Source organism: Lutra lutra, chromosome 7, assembly GCF_902655055.1.
Source record: "Lutra lutra chromosome 7, mLutLut1.2, whole genome shotgun sequence".
NCBI lineage: Eukaryota > Metazoa > Chordata > Mammalia > Carnivora > Mustelidae > Lutra > Lutra lutra.
The window spans coordinates 102,348,727-102,369,118 of record NC_062284.1 but is presented as its reverse complement, the minus strand read 5'-3'; the positions used below and the strand labels follow the sequence as shown (position 1 = coordinate 102,369,118).

General features: G+C 39.9%; 1 protein-coding gene across 1 annotated transcript; it reads left to right on the top strand.

The window, feature by feature from the left end:
• Positions 1-1,812: 1,812 nt before the first annotated feature.
• Positions 1,813-16,349, top strand: CNIH1 (cornichon family AMPA receptor auxiliary protein 1). The gene is made up of 5 exons (XM_047737358.1): positions 1,813-2,018; positions 7,164-7,232; positions 11,216-11,328; positions 12,780-12,923; positions 15,427-16,349. The coding sequence occupies exons 1-5, from the start codon at positions 1,938-1,940 to the stop codon at positions 15,452-15,454; spliced, it is 435 nt and encodes a 144-aa protein (XP_047593314.1). The 5' UTR covers positions 1,813-1,937; the 3' UTR covers positions 15,455-16,349.
• The last annotated feature ends 4,043 nt before the right edge of the window (positions 16,350-20,392 follow it).

Here is a 20,392-nt window from a genome sequence, read left to right as displayed (position 1 = left end):
TGTAGTAAGGTGCTGGACATAGTTACCAGGTAAGGGAAAGATATATTTCAAGTAAATCAAGAGAATAATTTGTTGCTAAAAGGTAGGAGGACCTGGAGGTTCTTAGTGATGAACCATCACTTCCCAAAGTGTAGACAGAATTTATGTATAAGAACCAGGCTGGATCTCATAGTCTGGCTTAGACAATCCCCACGCCCCCCCACCCGGCCCCCGAACTTCCCTGACACCAGGAAACTGCATCTACCCCTCATTAGATGATGAACTCTCTTGGACAAATATTGCCCAATGTTGTATTTTGCTGTAGTACCGAACACCTTCATCGAGGCCTTCCTTTCTCTCACCACTGCATCCCATCTATCCTGCTGAGCTTAACTCTCAGATGCTATCAAATCTATCTTTCTTTTCTCTCCTGGTTTCTGTTGCTTTCGCCAGAGCCACAGCAGCTTCTTCTGGGACCATTGCTGTGCACTCCTTTCTGCTGCTCTCGCACTCCTCTAATCAGGACTGTGGTGCACAGTTGGGCAGTTTGTATACTGCACAAACATCCTGCATTCCTGTGCCCTAGTGTGGACCTTTGTTTATCTGGAGAGAATACCTTCGTGATGTGCACGCAGGTGCCATATAATCCTGGTAGTATAGAGCTACTATCTAAGACAGTAGCCACTATCTACATGTGACTACTTATATTTTAATTAATGGAAATAAGTAAAATTTAAAGTTGAATTCCATAATCATACTAGCCACATTGTGAGGGCTCAGTAGCCACATGTGGCTAGTGGCTACTGTATTGAGCAGTGCAGAAAAAGAAAATTTCCACTATTGGTGCCAGTTTTGTTAGACAGCACTGGATGAACTCCACTTCTAAACCTATCTCTATACAATTTGCTAGGGTGAATGAATTTAATACAAATCTAATATGTCCCTCTCTTGCTTAAATGCCTTCAATGATTTCCACTTCCATCAGTAGAGATCAGTTAGCAGGTGGTGAATCAATTTCGTGGGTCACAACCGTGTAAGAACAAAACCAAGCTTATAAGGCCCTCTCTGAGCTAACCCTAGCTAACCCCTAACTCTCAACACTGTTTTTTGCTAGGTTCCACTAATTTAGAACTGCTGGTGGATTCACCTGAGACAGATCTTTCTTTCGTCCTCCTTTACTGCCTTCCTTCCCTCCCTCTCTTTTCCCCTTCCTTCCTCCTCTTTCCTTTCTTTCTTTTTCTTTCTTTCCTCCCTCCATCTCTCCTTTCTTCCTCCTTTCCTTTCCTCAACCCCCCTTCCTTTCTTTTCCTTCCTTCATTCCTTCCTCCTTCTCTCTTTCTCTCTCTCTCTCTGGTCAAGCTGAACCCTCTCTTAGGAGTTCTGGTTCTGCCTTCTCTTTGCCTGGACTTCTACTCATCCCATAAGCCTCAGCTTAAGAAACGGATACTCCAGGAATCCTGCTCTGAACGCTGCAGAACGGGATGGATGCCCTTCTCTGACCTTTCATCACGAGCCGCAGACTTGAGTTAACAGGGTTGTAATACCATAAAGATTTATTTAAGCGTTCGTTTCCGGCACTATACTAAGTTCTATAGGCACTATACTAAGCGCAAGAACTATGTTTCTCATCTTTGTATCTCAAAGGAGAAGCACGGCGCCTGAAACATACTAGGCACTCATTCAATAAATGTTTGTTCAAAGAATAAACGAGGAGAGGAAAGAAAAATCAGTCAGGGGCGCGGACAATGTAAGTGCATCGCAGGCTTTGGCCAACAGAGGGCGCAGGCGCACCTCAGCTGGTGCGCAGGCGCGCAGGGAGGGCGGGCGCCGTGGCGGCGGCAGCGGCGGCAGCGGCGGTCGTGGCTGCGGCCGGGGGAAGTGAATGGTTTTACCCAGAGGGCCCTGCGCTGCCTTTCTCCGCTGGCACCGGCGCTGCTCCCTGCTCCTCCTTCCCGGCCATGGCGTTCACGTTCGCGGCCTTCTGCTATATGCTGGCGCTGCTGCTCACCGCCGCGCTTATCTTCTTCGCCATCTGGCACGTGAGTAGCCGGGGCCGGGGGAAGAAGGGCGAGGAGGCGGCGCAGCCTCTTCTCGCCCCGGGTCGGCGGTCCGGGCGGCGACGGCCCGCCGAGGTGCGCACGCCGGGCGACGGGGCCGAAGCGAGGCAGGCCGCGCGGTGAGGGCTCTATGAGCACTCCTTCTGCGAGCCGGGGGCTGCAGGTCCGGGGGGTGCGGGTCCAGGCTGCGGTGGCCCGATGGATGCGCCCGCTGTGTCCCCTCGCAGGCCGCGCGCGCCGCTTACTCCTCCCTGGATGGGTGGGGCGGCCGCGGTCCTGCGGGGGCCCTTGCGGGACAGCGCTTCTCCCGCGCGGACCTTAGCCGGCCCCAGGCGCGGCATCCCCGGGGAGGATGTCAAGGGCGCACGGAGGCATGCTGCGTGCTTAGCGGGAAGAAGTTTTCCGGTTACTGTTATTTAGTCACATTGTCTTTCTTTCCGGGTTTCTGCCAGAGTGTGGCCCAGATGAGATCGGATAGCCTACTTTAGAGGAATTTCCAACTCTGTTTTCAGCACTTGTTGGGCGCTCTTTGAGTAGAACGCCCCCTTTTCCGGATTCTGTTCCCTTGTGAACTTTGATGCAGATTGGATTCATCACTTTGGTGACTGCGTCTCCGAACTTTTCCCCTAAATCATACTTTGACCGCCAGAGTTTCTTGAGAGACACTCTTCCTAGCCGCCCGTCTTCAGGGTAGCTGGGTTCAGTAGAGGTAGTTTTAATTTGATTTCGAAAATGCTCACAAATCTTAAACTTCCCCAGGGCAGTTTTTTGTTTTCTCTTTTCTTTCTTTTTACTCACATCTTGCTGCAGGTTAGAAGCACATCCTTACTGGTTTCTGTAAGGAACAAGTAAGTTCCTCGTGACAGTTCTACAACAGATTTTTAAGGATTCTTGTTTCTATAGCACAAAATTAGAAGCAGCCTTCTGGAAGTCAGCATTCATTAAAAATGTATCTTATATTTGCTTCGCCCTCCTCATATTCTTTTAGTGGCTTCTGGAATATTAGTCTTTTGAATGATTTTTTTTTTTTTTAAAGATTTTATCTATTTGACAGACAGAGATCACAAGTAGGCAGAGAGGCAGGCAGAGAGAGAGAGGAGGAAGCAGGCTCCCCGCTGAGCAGAAAGCCCGATGCGGGGCTCGATCCCGGGACCCCGAGATCATGACCTGAGCTCATGACCTGAGCTCAAGGCAGAGGCTTAACCCACGGAGCCACCAGGGGCCCCAGTCTTTTGATTGTACATGTTCATTCATGTACATTTTAAGTCAGGTTTCATCATGCCAATAACAAGGATTTCTTAGGGAACATAGCCTGGCGGAATGATTTAAATGGCAGCAGTGTCTTGTGTTAAAAAAAAAAATTCAAATGTAGAATGATAACCATAAATTATTCTCTTTAGATAAAGAGTGTGATTGTGTTTGCAGTTATTTTAGAACCTAACTGCAGTATAGTGGGGAATGCTTAGGTAAGCTGTTCAGTAACTGCTCCCTCAAAACGCTTGTGAGTAGGAACCAATAAATTAAGAGCAGTTTAGGCTCTTTGGTGGAAGAACAATAAATAAAGATAATTTGGAATGCAAACTAGCTCCACTTTAGTAAGCCTGTGGTGGAATTGAAATGTGTGGCTCCCTTCCATTTGTAGATGTGAATTTAAGTCATTTCCTGCTTGATGGGTACTCTTTGTCTTTTTGAGACATGAGGATTCTAAGCCAGAAAGCTGTGGATGGCTTTGTTTACATTTTGAACCTGTTTGTTTGGATTAAGGAAAATCTGAACTGCAAAAAAAAAAAAAAGGGTAATTTGGGGCCCCTGGGTGGCTCAGTCAGTTAAGCATCTGCCCTTGGTTCAGGTCATGATCCCAGGATCTTGGAATCGAGCCCTGTGTGGAGGTCCCTGCTCAGCAGGGAGTCTGCTTCTCCCTCTGCCCCTCACCCCGCTTATTCTCTCTCCGTCCCCTTCCCTCCCTCTCAAATAAATAAAATCTTAAAAAAATAATAAAAAATAAATTTTAAAAGTGGGTAACTTAGTTTCAGTGTTGAAATGAGAGTGTTTCTGATAATTTTAAGTCCTATTATAGAATTTTTAAAAATTCATTTATACTCCACAGATTGAGAGCTTTTATCCTTAGGGATTTCTTCATAGTTCAGATGATTATGCATCCTTTGGGAACAGATTGAAAACTCTAAAGTATATAATTTTGATTTTTCTATTAACTACATAACCTTCAGTTTATTTTCTTAGGTCATTTAAGTATCAGAAAACTCATTTTGGAAATTTCAAATAGAAATTCAAAGAATCCTGTTTACATTAATCATTGTATGGAGGATTTTTTTTGTGCTAATGGTTACATCTGTCAGTTTACTCCTAGTTCATGTGGTTGATACTCTGTGGAGAGTAGACGTAAGAGCATAGGTTTGTTTGAACAGAAGTCATTCCCTAAAGACATGCATCAAATTTGAAGGTATTCTGAATTGCATAGTTTGTTATCTTTAGGTATATATCTGTTCTGCCTTAACACTTCTGTGGGACTTTTGTGAATATCTTTGTCCAGATGCACAGTCACTAAAGATAACGAAAACCAGTAGGTTAATCTTTACAGAAGAGTTGAAAAGTCCAGCTTATAGTGCTCAAACGGAAGCTTATATAGTAACATACCTGTTAAAAGATCCCTTGAGGTCACCTGAAGAAAATGTCTAGTCAAAAGAGTTAGTTTTAAAACATTAGATTTATATTCTGCTATTAAATTGGATCTTACTATAGGCAAGTAATTTTATTTGCGATGAGAGTCCTTACTTTGAACTTTATTACTAAGATGCATTGGGGATATATCACACAGCAAATGTCAGGTATTTGGTTAATAATATCCGTAAGTAATCAGAAATTAGTATCTTCTAGTTGTACATTTATTTATTTTTTCTTTTTTAAAGATTTTATTTATTTATTTGACAGACAGAGATCACAAGCAGGCAGAGAGGCAGGCAGAGAGAGAGGAGGAAGCAGGCTCCCTGCTGAGCAGAGAGCCCGATGTGGGGCTCGATCCCAGGACCCTGAGACCATGACCCGAGCCGAAGGCAGCGGCTTAACCCACTGAGCCACCCAGGCGCCCCTCCTTCAATAGATATTGATTGAACATTTGAGTATGTGCCCCGGCTAGGGACATAGCAACCAGTACAGCAAAATTGTCATGGAGTTTACATCTTGATGTCTAATTATGTTTTTCTATTCCTATTTTAGTTAGAATTTTTATTTGGTCAGGTTGGTTCATTTTGTAAAATTCTAGAAATTAAAAAACAACAACATCTTTTTATGAAGTGAAGAACTTTAACAGGTAAATAAACCAGCATAGTAAAAGCTAGGAATATGGAACTCCATTGATTACTAGTAATATTGAGTAACACAACCTCACACACGAAGATACTATTCCTAATTCACAAGTGGAAAGGCAGACTGAGTTCTCTATCTCCTTCATGACCAGTGACAGCAACTAAAATAATTCTCCTATAAACTTGGTGCCTATGGCTTCTTATTTTGACATCTGACCAAGTACCACAAAGTGGTGTGTTGCCCTTATTTTGATTTTTAATACATTTTGACTTTGAAGTTGTGCATTAAGTGACCCTGTTTTACAGCCACATTTCTCCAGAGTGTAGACAGAAACAATCTTTTCATATTTTTCATAAGTGGATGAGATCTCTCTCCCGTTACCACATTTATAACTGTTTGACTCCTCTTACTGTGAGAAGTTGGTCTTACCTGGGTTATCCTTCTTCAGTCTTTAGTTTGGTGACCTCGGGAAATCATCCTCAAGTGCAGGAGATGTGCATAGGACCCAGAAGGAGGTTAGATGGATGACTTTTATCATGGCCTTGAATGGGGCAGCTCTTGCTTCTATGATGCCATTAGGTGCATTAGAACAAGATGCCTCTTGGGGCAGAAGAATTAGGAAAATCCTCCTGCCCACGCAGACAAGCTTCTCCGTGCAGAGCCTGATGTAGGGCCGATGCCAGGGTGCTTGGCAGCAGGAGCTCGGGCTGGCTTTGAGCTTCCATCCTGGCCTTCTTTCCCATGCAGAAATTGCGCTACTCTGTGTGGCAGTCCAGGCCTGGTATTCCTCTATTCTGAGGCCATTTCTTGTTATTCCCTATTGAAGCAGGACTTTGAAATGTATGTATTTGGGCACAGTGGGAACAAACTGAAGCATGTGAGTCCATCTCTAGTGTCCCACTGAGCTCTGATGTGGGTGGGGCATGCACAAATGATTAAAAATACTTCACCAGGGGGCCCCTGGGTGGCTCAGTGGGTTAAAGCCTCTGCCTTCGGCTCAGGTCGTGATCCTGGGGTTGTGGGATGAGCCCCGTGTCGGGCTCTCTGCTCAGCAGGAGCCTGCTTCCTCCTCTCTCTCTCTGCCTGCTTCTCTGCCTACTTGTGATCTCTGTCTGTCAAATAAATAAATAAAATCTTTAAAAAAAAAAAAAAACAAACTTCACCCCAAGGGGCACACAAACCTGTACACAGATACTCCACTGGAAGAAATGCCATATTGGTAGTATCATAAAGCCCTGTGCTCTGGGGCTGTTAGACATGTATGCAATTATTTCTGCCCCAGGGAGTCAGGGAAACCTGCAGAGTGGAGCTGATGTAGGAAGAGGGTTTTTAGATTACGAATTTTTTTTTTAAGATTTTATTTATTTATTTGACAGAGATCACAAATAGGCAGAGAGGCAGGCAGAGAGAGAGAGAGGAGGAAGCAGGCTCCCCGCGGAGCAGAGAGCCCAGGACCCTGAGATTATGACCTGAGCCGGAGGCAGAGGCTTTAACCCACTGAGCCAACCAGGGCCCCCTAGGATGACGAGTTTTGATAGAAAAGGTCATTTTAAGAAGAGAAAATAATTTGAATAGAGTCACTGAAAAATTGAAAATTGAAGATATTTATCACAGTGATACCAGATCATTTAAATGGTATTAGTTATTTATTAGGACATGGTGAATTTACTGTAAATTGGTACATGTAGTATTGATATACTTTTGCTTTTGTTTTATTAACTTTATTCAATTATCATTTGATGATGAGGCAGGTTTGTTGCTGCTTTTTATTAAAGGTCCTAACTAACTTTAATTTTATTTTAGATTATAGCTTTTGATGAACTGAAGACTGATTACAAGAATCCTATAGACCAGTGTAATACCCTGAATCCTGTAAGTTATAATATAGGATTTTTCTTTAGATTTTTAAACTGTTTTTGCTCTTAATATAATTTGAAAATGGCCAATATAGTCAGTGGCATGACATATTTGTTCTTTTTGAAGTAGGCAGGATTTACAAAAATACTCTTTCTCCTGCTTGACTGTTCTGACTATTATTAATCTGCCAGTGATCTTGTCAGCTGTCATACTAACATTCTTCCAATCTGCTTTTTACATTGTCGGCCAAAGACAGTTGAAAAGGTCAAAAAGATTAAAAGAGTCAAAATTGCATTAAAGGTGTGTACTGCTTTTTAGTTTAATGTTTTAATGCTACATTCATTTCATGGGGAGGGTTAGGGCATTTGTATTTGTAAAATGTTCTGTTTGGTGTGCTTGTTCATATGCCTGTTGAGGATTATGATTTCATGAAATTCTGCATTTTATGCAAATGTTTGCTTGCTGGCCCAGTCAAGTAGGGAAAGCTGTTAAATGCTTATGCATCTTTAAAAATGTTATAGCCATAGGCACTTTTATATTAAATTATTTGGTGCAGTGTTTGAAAGTTGATTAACAGAAAATGACTTTAATAGATGGTAAGATGGTTTTTCTGTTGTGACTTATTGGGAGATAGTCCCAAAGTGGAGTCTTCAGTACCATGTCTGCTTTTATCTTTCGTTATGTCTATTCTGGAATTAATTATTCACTCTTTCAGTGATGTTTATTCAGAACCTTTTAGGTGGATAGCTCTTTCCTTAGGCTCTGGAATCAGTCGTGCTGACCTTTGGACTCACGCTGCCAGAATTTTGTGGATAATAGTTGGTCTACAAATGTCTACATAGTTATTTCTAATATAGATCCATTCTAAATTTCTAAGCCAGATTTGTCTTACACTAAATTCTGAGCTCTGATGGATTTCGTTATAACATGGCTCCATTGTGCTTAGGGATTTATATATATTTTTGGCTTCAGTTTATTCAGTTAGGAAGATTCTCCTTTAACCTGTAGGTTTGATTTTGCCTAATTGGTCGGAAGCTGAAAGGTTGTTTGTAAGAAGACTGTGGGTATGTCTCCAAGAAATAGAATATAATAATTTATCTTAAAAACTACTTAAGATGAGAACTTGTGTAGGCTTTAGTTGTGTAAAACTATAAGACACTAGCACACCAAAGGGATCTTATTTAGAAAGGGGTCTTTAAAGTGAGTGTGCTACTTTATCATTGTTTCCTCTATAAATAGGAGTGATGCGATGGATTTTTAGTTTGTCTCTAGAGAACCACTACAGTAAGACTTGATGTCTTGATGACAATTAAAAGTGTTAACTTACTAGCTGTTTCTCTGTTCTTACGAAATAAAATAGGTGAAGAATCTGCTTTCTCATTGGAAAGTAATAAGGTTGATTGTAAAGTGTCTTAACCTACTGTTGAAACTGATTGTTACCAAGAGAATAAGGAACCAAAATTTCTTTTTTTGACATTTGTTCATTAATAGTATTCTGTCTTCTTTGGCTTCTCATTACTTAAAATAACCAAACGATGATGAGGATGATAAGAGCTAAAATCAGATGAGGGCTTTCCTAGGCAACAGGCGCTGTGCTTTCCTTGAGCTTTTTCATTCAGTGCTCATGATCAGCCTAAAGGGTAGGTGTATTGCCATTCTCTTGAATAGGAGGATAGGCTGTGGCTTAGCAGGGTTGAAGCACTATACCAGCAGGGTCACACAGCTAAGGTAGAACCAGCATTTGAACCCAGACAACTGGATTTTTACACTCATGCTTTGGTATTTCCCTAATTTACGGTAAGTTTAAGAGGGACTAATTTAATTTTTACATATGTGTGATTTCTGACTCTCCTTCATGGAAGGAAATTCTCACTTAAAAAAATACATGTGCTTAGGACCTCCTAATGCTACATAGATTAGAAGGAAGTTTTTGCAACAGCACAAGTTAGTGTTTGGATAGGGTGCCGATAATTGGCTTACTAGCGGTGCATCTGACAGTTTTCCCTATTTAAAATTTGTTTTGACAATTCTGCCAAAGTATGGGGGAAGACAAATATTATTTTTAAAAATGTGAGCCTTAACTAGAGAATATTATGATTTGCATTTAAGTACTATCATTTCAGCCATATTTGCATGAGGAATTTTTTTGGGTACTAGCTTTTGGGTAAACATTGGTTCCTAAATGGAACAATTTTTGTGCCACTTACGGGGAAATTTCACCATTAAAGAATGATTGGAGTGGACTGGTTTTTATAAGAGATGCATTATAAAAGTTTCTGGATGTTTTTGAGGAGAAAGGAGTGTGGCATGTGTTTCATATTAGAACTGGAAGAGTTGCAGATTATCCGTATTCTCACTCTTATTAAAGTATATTGTTTAAGAGCCATAGGTATTGTGCATTCAAAATAATTTTCTCCCCATATCTCAGTCTGGAAGTGTAGGATGAAAACTTGAATGATGATTTGTATTAGCTATCACTTGGCTTTGGAGAGTTGAGATAGACTTATTATATTATAAAGAAAACTCCTGTAATTTAAACTAGCATTATAAACAGCTCTAGTGGAACTCCTACTACAATATTTATTTTTCTTGGTTTATCCTGGTTGTAGTTCTTGTGTTTCAAAGACTTCCTGTGGACATTTTCTTGTTTTCTTGCAGATGTTTGATTTTGATTTAATTACATGGTGGCTTAATGGTTCGTATTATTTACAAGTTTATATACATATGCGGAGTTTATCTTTTGTTATTATATTGCTTAAGTTTGTAGAAGATACCTGGTTAGTAATATAGATTAGTTGGTTTTACTGGAATTTCATTTAAAATATTATTCATTAAAAAACTTTGCTTTACAGCTTTGAAATGGAAAAAGTGACTTGGGAGTATTATAAAGTGGGCTTGAATATGTAGTACAATTGTAATTATACAGCAACGGTTTCCTCTCAGGAATGATCTGATGATGTTGAGGATTCATATAATTTTACTTTGGTATGATACAGTCATTTGAGAAGCTGGCTCTGTGTCTGTGACTTGCAGGAAGTTATTTAGCTTAAACTTGCAATGAAAAGTTTGGGACTTTCATTTAACAGAGTCATTAGGCTGAATGAAGTCTTTAGGATGAAAAAGATTTATTAAAAATAAAGCATGAATTTTTGGTCATATTATAAAAGGCATTTTGCTTGAATTAATTTTTCTCATTTAGTACCACCTACAATAAAAAAAAAATCATTTTGTTTTTGAGTTCTGAGTGTCTCCTGGTCTGCTGTGTCTGTAGATGTCCACTGGAAAGCAGGTTTAAAGAAGCAGGAAGCCATGTTAGAATTGGAGCTCAGGAACCGGGAAAATTTCAATTTTATGGTTCAGAACTGTCTTTTCCCTCCTACATTGCAGAATGCACATTGTTTGCATCTGTGTATATTAGTATTCTTTCCCCCCCGACTGTGCTGAGATTATTGGCTTTTGGCTTTCCATTGAAAAATTACTTTTGTGATAATGTGATGTGGTTTGCTAAATATTGTTTATGTAGCATTCCTGGTTTCTGTTAAAAGCTTTAAAACACTAATGTGTAAAATATTCTGAAAGGGAGTTTTGTTTTGTGGATTTTTTTTATCATGTTGCATGTGACCAGATACCTCCTTTTTGTATTTTTATCATTACTGAATGGTGGAAAGAAAAAGTATTCCAAGTGATCAGCAAATAACTGAACTGTCTGGGTAGTAACTTTGTGTAAATTAACCTGTTACTGTAAGAATATGAGTTTTAAATTTTAGGTTCTATTTATTCTTTTAGGGTAAGCCATATCATCTGGACAGTTTGCTTGTGATTCTGCTTTTGGTAAAAAGTTAAATATGGAAACAGACCTCAGTACCATCTTTTGGGCCTGATTCTTAGAAAGCAGTGAATTTTTTTTCATTATGAACACTTGGTTGCCACCTGCTTTCAAGTTAGCATTTGACATACTGCCAAGGCATTTTGATAACTGGCTTGTATTTTTCTTCCAGCTTGTACTCCCAGAGTACCTCATCCACGCTTTCTTCTGTGTCATGTTTCTTTGTGCAGCAGAGTGGCTTACGCTGGGTCTCAATATGCCCCTCTTGGCATATCATATTTGGAGGTAATATTTAGATATATTTCTAATACTTTACCTAATTATATATATATATATATTTTTAAAGATTTTATTTATTTATTTGTCAGAGAGAGAGAGAGGGAGAGAGAGCAAGCACAGGCAGACAGAATGGCAGGCAGAGGCAGAGGGAGAAGCAGGCTCCCCAATGAGTAAGGAGCCCGATGCGGGACTCGATCCCAGGACGCCGGGATCATGACCTGAGCCGAAGGCAGCTGCTTAACCAACTGAGCCACCCAGGCGTCCCTTTACCTAATTATATTTTAATTATACTATGGTTGATACAGTTATCTTGCATGCTAGTCACCTAAATGAAAACTGAAAATTGGTTGGCATTTATTTTAAAAATCTAGCAGATGAACAAATCACTGTTTCAATACCATTTATGGTGCTTACTTTGTTACCCTTTAAAGGAGTTTTTCAAAAAGTGAGTTTTAATTTACATACAATAGTGTACATAAGTCTGACACCCTATCCCTGTCAGTTACCCCTGTACCTCCCTGGGACAGCAGTGACCTCTGTCAACTTGTATAAGTTTTGCCCATCTTTGAACTTCACATAATTCAAAATGTACAGAGTGTCTAACTTCTTTCTCCATGTTTATGATTTTAAATTTGGTTGTTTATAAAATATATTCACACTTCACAACTACTAAAAGTTATGTCTGATCTATATAATAGAGTTAGAGCTTTTTTTTTTTTTTTTAAAGATTTTATATATTTATTTGACAGAGATCACAGGTAGGCGGAGAGGCAGGCAGAGAGAGAGGGGGAAGCAGGATCTCCGCGGAGCAGAGAGCCTGATTCGGGGCTCGATCCCAGGACTCTGGGGTCATGACCTGAGCCGAAGGCAGAGGCTTTAACCCAGTGAGCCACCCAGGCGCCCCTAGAGGGTTTTTTTTTTTTTTTTTAATAGGAATATTAAAAATCTCATTGCTTTTGGGAAATATACTTAAGAAGTGTTTAGGTGTAAAGTGGTATCACATCTGTAACTGATGGTATCACATCTGTTTTGTAAAAAAATGTGTGCATATTTGGAGGTAAGACTAAGAAGAGGGTAAAGCTGTGTGATTAATGTGAGCATTTGGAATATTTTGGTGACGTTTTCTTGCACCTTTTCTGTAAGCCTGAAATTATGTTAAAAAGTTATTAAAAGGAAGAAAAATCTCACTTCATTTTTACAGTTATTTTTCTTTTTCTTGTGTTTATGAAATTTTCGGGGAGACCAGATAGGACTTGTTTAATTGCCCTGATCTCTTATAGGGGCTCTTGTTTTAAAATTAAGATAAGAGGAAAGAACTCCACCCTAGAACTAAAGTTACTCTTTCCTGTGTGGACCACCTCTCATTGCACCAAATGTTACTGGAGAAGAAAACCCTCCTTCCCATCTTAAAGGTTGTCTTTCCATTTGGAACGGCTAATTGACTGTGTTTATTACAGGTATATGAGTAGACCAGTGATGAGTGGACCGGGACTCTATGACCCTACAACCATCATGAATGCAGACATTTTAGCTTATTGTCAGAAAGAAGGCTGGTGCAAATTAGCTTTTTATCTTCTAGCATTTTTTTACTACCTATACGGGTAAGTTTAAAAATAAAATGAATATATGATTTCCTTTTGCTTCCAAAAAAGTCTGTAGGTATTATGGTCTTAACACCTTAAAATCCACTTAAAGAAGAACTCAGTGTCTTGCATGGTGGAGACTGGTAATGGCGCAGTGCATGCCCCAAATGCACGCACACTGACTATGATTATAAACTGGTACTTGTCAAGGCGGCCAGCTGGTGTGCAATCAGAGGCAAAAATTTTGGGCAGGGGAGCTGCTTCCTAAATTTTCGGACATAGTCAGTCAGTGAAGGATAATCCTCATTCTCCTGGCAAAGTGATGGCCTTGAGAGGATTGCAAAAAAGTGTGAGTTTGCAAAAAAATTTTTGCTTGGCCTCACTGTCTATTTTGAGATGATGTTTGATTTTTTTGTCATTCTTTACAAACTGTATGCTCTTACCCTTTATTTTCTGGCTTGCTTGACCTGAATGGGCTGAATGAAAAACGGATCTGTCCTATATGATGTTGCAGTTATTGATTCTTCTCCCTTTATTCCATGATGGACTGATATCATTCCTCTAGTTCAGGGTTTCTCAACCTCAGCACTATTGACATTTTGGGCTGGATAAATCTTTGTTGTGGGGGCTCTCCTGGGCACTACGGGGTGTCGAGCAGTGTCCCTGGCCTCTACCCACTAGACGCCATCAGTACCTCCTTTGGTCACCAAGACGAAAACTGTATCTAGATGGTGCCAGATGGGGCAAAACCCAGCCCTGGTTGAGAACCACCACCCTAGATGTCCTGTAGATTCTCATTAAAATGAGAAAAGGACACAAGTGTGGAATTAGATTTCTTTAAGCCACATAAATATACCTTCTCGTTTTATTAACATATATTCAACCAGAGGACATTCCACCTGATTCTTTTCTTTCTTTCTTTCTTTTTTAAGTTTTTATTTATTTATTTGACAGAGAGATAGAGTGCACAAGTAGGCAGAGCGGCAGGCAGAGGGAGCCCGATGAAGGGCTCGATCCCTCATGACCCGAGCCAAAGGCAGACGCTTAACCAACTGAGCCACCCAGCGCCCCTCTTTATTTTGAAAAAGCACTTTCTGTGTGTTGGGCACTGTGCAGGTAGCCACACATATACACAGCTGCTGTCTCCAGTTACCGAACAGACTGAGCCACCCAGGCGCCCCTTGATTTTCAAACTATGAAGAAAATTGGCTGTGTAAGATGGAATTGTAATCATTTAGCATCTTCCTATTCCCCTCTCCTTTTTTTACTTGAAAACTTGCTAAGTATTAGATGGTAGGTTTATATTCTTATTTCTTTTTATTTCATATAAGTTTCCATTATGGAAAACAATGAAGTATGAGGCTGAAATTTATGAAAAATGTATGTTTATGCTTTTAGAGGTTATAGTTGTGAAAATGAATAGACTTTAGAGCATTTGCAGATGCTCATTTACGAAACAAAAATAGTAAGTTCTGAAAAGTGAAATGCCAGGTGTCATTTTCATTTCCTGTTAATTTTCATTTTTTCAGTTTTTTTAACAAATGCCTAGAACAGTGCTGGCATATAGCAGACACTTCAGATGTATTTGTTGAGGGGTACCTGGGTGGCTCAGCTGGTTAAGTGTCTGACTAGATCTCAGCTCAGGTCTTGATCTCAGGGTCATGAGTTCAAGCCCCATGTTAGGCTTCATGCTCGCTGTGGAGCCTACTTAATTAAAAAAAAAAAAAAAAGACATACTTGTTGAAAGGAAGAAATGAATCATTGAATAAATGATAATATCGGAGATGTACAGTTGAGGGAAAATGTTCACCAGGAGATGGTGGCACTAGGTCATTTCATTTCTGCTTTAAATTGTTAATTGAGTTTACACAACCCTTTGCTTTGTATTTCCACATAGAGATCCGTGCTTTTGAAGCATGCCTTTCCCACATCATTCTGGTAAAATTGCCCTGAATTAAATGGTTATATTTATTTTGCTCTTTTGTGTACTTAGTCAGCCCCGTTGCTATTGTCTAGAGCCTTTCTCTAATGGGGAGGTTTCTTAATTGACCATTCCCATCTGTAAAATGGGGATAATAATGGCACCCACCTCCTGGGACTGCTTGGAGGACTCAGCGAGGTCATGTACATAAAAGATCTGGTGGAGGGCCCGGCATGACGGGAGCCCTCCGGAGATGCTCGCTGCTATTGTTAGACAACTCCGGAGCAGTGTACTGTTTGGATTGCTTCTCTAAGCTCTGGTCCCCTATTAAGCTTTCAGCTGTGCTGTTCTACTTGCTAAAATTGGAAAAGAAATAGGGGACAACCACAGCACACGCACTGAGCCAAGTCCTACCTTAAGCAGAAGTCCATAAATGCACACTGAGATCATACTGCGAACTGGTGGGTCGTTGGTCTTTTCACTTTCTGCGGCGGCGTGATACTATACACCGGTTTGCTGTGTGAAGCAGACTCAGCTTTTTGGTGTTTTTAGTTTTTCTAGTCAGAACGTTTGAATTAATAGGCTTTTTCTTCTTTTCAGCATGATCTATGTTTTGGTGAGCTCTTAGAACAACACACAGAGGAACTGGCCCAGTAAGTGCATGCAAAAAGCCACCAAAGGAAGGGGTTCCATCCGGCAAGGTCCTGTTTCCAAGAGGAGCCTATGGAATCTGATCAGTTACTTTAAAAAAATGACTCCTTATTTTTTAAATGTTTCCACATTTTTTGCTTGTGGAAAGACTGTTTTCATATGTTATACACGGATAAAGAATTTAAATGGAATTACGTATAAATTAATATAAAATGATTACCTCTGGTATTGACAGGTATGAACTTGCACTCCTTAAGGAACAGCCATAATCCCTTGTATGATTGCATTAATTATTGACTATCCTTAGTCCATTGGAAGCTTTTGTTATATATATAGGAACTTGTAGGGCTCATTTTGGTTTATTGAAATGCTGTCTAATTATAAATTAGCTGTAGATATCAGGTGCTTCTGATGAACTGAAAATATATATCCGACTTGTGGGAAGCTTCATGGGTTTCCTCATTTATCATGTATGTGATTATATATGGACACATTACAAAATAAGAAGAGTGGGATTTTTTTTCCCTTCAACTTGAATATTATCCCTGTATATTGCATGAATGAGAGATTTCCCATATTTCCATCAGAGTGATATACTTGCTTTAATTCTTAAGCATAAGTGAACATGATATAAAAACATATGCTGAATTACTTGTGAAGAATGCATTTAAAGCTATTTTAAATGTGTTTTAATTTGTAAGATATCACTTAATAAGAAATTGGTTATTATACCTACTGTTCTAATCTGGTGGTAAAGGTATTCTTAAGAATTTGCAAGTACTTTAGATTTTCAAAACTGAATGAGAGAGAACATTGTATAACCGTCCTGCTGTTCCTTTAGTGCAATACAATAAAACTCTGAAATTAACTTATTTTCAGTGCATTGTTTTAAGATTACAAATAACTATTTCTTACACTTGCTTAATCCATAATAAAGACATATTACTGTCAGTTTTTTAAAAAAAATAGTAGAGTACGATATCGTGTATGTGCATGTGTTGTTGTTGTTTTTAAAATATCATGTCTGCATCTAAAAAGGAGTATTTTTAAATGGCTAAAAGCACATTACCCTCTGTCACCACTTGACAAGACTTAGAAACACTGATGGCACAGCATCATCATTTTTCTTAACCAATTTAAAAAATTATTGTGAGACTTAAAATGTTAAAAATATTCCCCCCTTTCTGAAACAGCAGGTTTCAAGGAAAAATAACTTGTTAAATTTGACTTTTTATTGCTGCTTATAAGGCAGGTAAATTATGGCTTGCATGTTTGGGGAAGAATTCTTGGGCTTTATTTGGATTGAGGTAGTTAAGGCAATTGAAAATAGTGTAAGTGGTTCAGAAGTTCTTAAAAGATCAGAGAAAGAAAACCACATAATGCTCATGGGAGTTTGATGGATGAGTCTCTGGAATTCTTATTCTGAGAGCTCTTTGAATTAGATGCTGTTGAATTCTCAGCAGAGAAAATGCCTCCCCACCTTTGGGAGAGTAGATGATAACATTTGGGATCGCGTGACAGGGTGAGCGTGCTGAAGAAGAGGATGTAGACTCAGAAGAGTAAGGAGAGCCACACCGTTTCATAATGAGAGAAGCTTTAAAGACCTTATGTTTTATGGTTGGAGGACATCTGGAGGGATCTGGCTGTTGGGTCCGTTCATGTAGAAAATTATTCATTGACCAGTTGCTAGGCACTGAAGATTTGTGCTCAGAGTTTGAGCAGTCATTCAGTTTCTAATCCAGCTAATTATGTCAGCACCCACTCCTCATTTTTCTTTCTGGTTCACAAATACTTCTGATCATGAGAGACCTTGCCAAGTCCAGATAGGTTTCTTGGGGCCATTACTTTAATATTCCTGTCAAAGTATTTTCACAAGCCCTTGCTGTCTCTTAGCAAGCACTACTTTCTTTTATAAGTTTTAACACATCTCCTTGTAATAATGTATTCCAGAATATTCTCCAAAATTCTGCAAGGTTTACTGGCTGCGATTTGTGGAAGCCACCTTCTCATGCTTCCAAAATTAGATACATAGTCCTTAGCTGATTCCTCAAAGGTGGCTGACTGCCAGTGAAGTTTACCCATCTCAGTGGTAGGTTGTTGGTTTGTAGGCATGTAAGTGATTAAAAGATTGAGTACCTGGAAGCTCAAAAAAAAAAAAAAAAAAAAAAAAAACCCTGCCCCCTTTGATATTTTAGGAACTTAAATCACTCACCAGGAGGAAGCAGAAACAAAGTACTTGCATTAGGCATATCCTACTGGCTCTTCCTTGTTTGGAATCTATTTTGTGCCTGCCATTAATCTGGTTGGGGCAGCCCTTGTGTTCTGTTCCTTTAGGTCCAGCTGTGGCATAGTTAGCCTGGGTTCCTAACCCTTCCAGCTTTTACCATCCTGTTCCCTGTGTAGTGACAGCTGTTTACGTAGGTAATTTTTTTTCCTTGTTACAATTGCTTTTGCTCCTTTGTGCTTTGATTTATCTTGAAGAGTTTTCCAGCTTCCAGAAACCATTAGTATACCACACTGTGGTTTGTATCTATACTGACAATTCTTTGTTATGATACTATAGATTCTCCTGAATTAAAAATCTCAAATAATAAATGTAGTCTCTTTACCAGTTTTTCTATGGAGTAATAATAGTATATCAGGAATATGTCCCTTTAGTGCTAAGGAGGTTTAGGGGTAGAAACTTATTAATGATGTTTAATGATTTTCACAGTGCTTAACTGGTATCATCCAGTTGTCCCATGGTTGAGGAAAGTTGGGTCCCAGGTGATGGATGGAGTGCTAATTTGTTTGAAGTTTGGGGTTTTTTTTTATTTTATTTTTTTTTTTTAAGATTTTATTTATTTATTTGACAGAGAGAGATCACAAGTAGACAGAGAGGCAGGCAGAGAGAGAGAGACAGAGGGAAGCAGGCTCCCTGCTGAGCAGAGAGCCCGATGCGGGACTCGATCCCAGGACCCTGAGATCATGACCTGAGCCGAAGGCAGCGGCTTAACCCACTGAGCCACCCAGGCGCCCCTGAAGTTTGGTTTATTTTTCATGGAAGGGGGAAGTGATAGGAAATGACCAGACAGTTGCTTTTGACATGTGTCAAGTATTATGAAAGCATATGAGAAGCCTCAAGGGTTACACCATGAACAGCCTAACCTAGCAGTCAAGATCAGATCTGGGGATCTGTAACACAGTACATGGTAGTTTGTGGTATGTGTCTCCTTTAAAGCCTGTTCAGAGGGGCGCTTGGGTGGCTCAGTCGGTTAAGTGTCTGCCTTTGGCTCAGGTCATGATCCCAGGGTCCTGGGATCGAGCCCCGCATTGGGCTTCCTGCTCAGCAGGGAGCCTGCTTCTTCCTCTCCATCTGCCTGCTACTCCCCCTGCTTGTGCTCCCTCTCTCTCTCTGGCAAATAAGTAAATAAAATCTTAAAAAAAAAAAAAGCCTGTTCAGTATATTTGGCCTGAGAAGCATTCATGCTGATAGCTCTCATAGAGCTCTTCTCTGCTCTTCAGATCAACATGTTTTGAAAATATGTCAGATGTGTGCATGGAGAGGAGATAGACATGTAGATACACTCTGAAACTAGAGAAATATTTTCCTTGCTACAGCATTTCTCTTTTCTTCCAATTATATGTTTATGAACGGTATTCACGGAATATTATTGCCATGGTGCAAATAATGACTTCTGTGTATCTTACACCCTGTGGGGGTGTGAGCTTTCATTTTAGGTGTGGCTACGTCAGCAGGGTGATGTTGTATCACACTCAATCTGTATTTAAAAGTATTCATGTCATTTATTATTTATATGTCATTCAACAGGCATAGATGTGCATCTCAATAATCAGTTGTATGGTGTAATTGTAAGTTAGAAATTTTGACAGCAAAAATACTTTTTTTTTTTTTTTTATTTGACAGAGAGAGATCACAAGTAGACGGAGAGGAAGGCAGAGAGAGAGAGAGAGGGAAGCAGGCTTCTTGCTGAGCAGAGAGCCCGATGTGGGACTCGATCCTAGGACCCTGAGATCATGACCTGAGCCGAAGGCAGTGGCTTAACCCACTGAGCCACCCAGGCGCCCAGACAGCAAAAATACTTTAAACCAACTCTATTTTCAAAGGGAAAAGATAAATATATTGATACTTGTCAAGCATTGTTCATTAAAGTACTCATATTTATCCTTTTGGGAAACTACTAATGTTAGTCCCAAATTATTTAAGCTGTTTTGCTGAAACCAATCTCCGATCTGTGGTCATAGCAGCATCTAGTGAGTCCCTCGTTCCAGCGTTATAGCTCAGAAGATGATTCTGAACGAATGCTTTAGTGTGATGCCAAGAGAAAAAATGTGGCTCTGTTTCTGGATATGTTGAATAGCTTTCTTAGAACAAATTCCCTTTGATTAAAATGAAGAGTCCTGAAACTAAGTATCTAAAAGGAGTAAACAGCTCTGCTGCTTGTTCTGCTTAGTTTTGGGAAACAGTATCAACCGTATAAAGTGACTGATCTGTGGGACTAGAGTGAAGGTTTTATTCTACGTTAATTTTATTAATGCACATCGTGGACATGAAGATGTAGAGAGCATCTTCACACGGATAAGTTAATTTTACTGTATGATATGTTTTCTAAACCTTTAAATCTCTTTGCTTACCACGTTCACGTAGCCTGAGGAGAATTTTTTAAATAATAGGTCGATGACTAGGTAGACCCTAAAACTACGAGAGAAACAGAATGTAGCTAGCCATCTGTGCTCCTGGTTTGTTAAAATCTGAGTTAACCTGATTGGTGCTGTACCACTGTCCAAAGAACATGCCCTTAAGTAGTCCTGCCTTCTCAGAGCTTGACTTTTGCTTTTGTATATTAAATAAAAACCATTTCAAATGTTTCCTTGTGTAGTTTATGGTTAATGGCTGAGTCTCTGTTAATTCAGT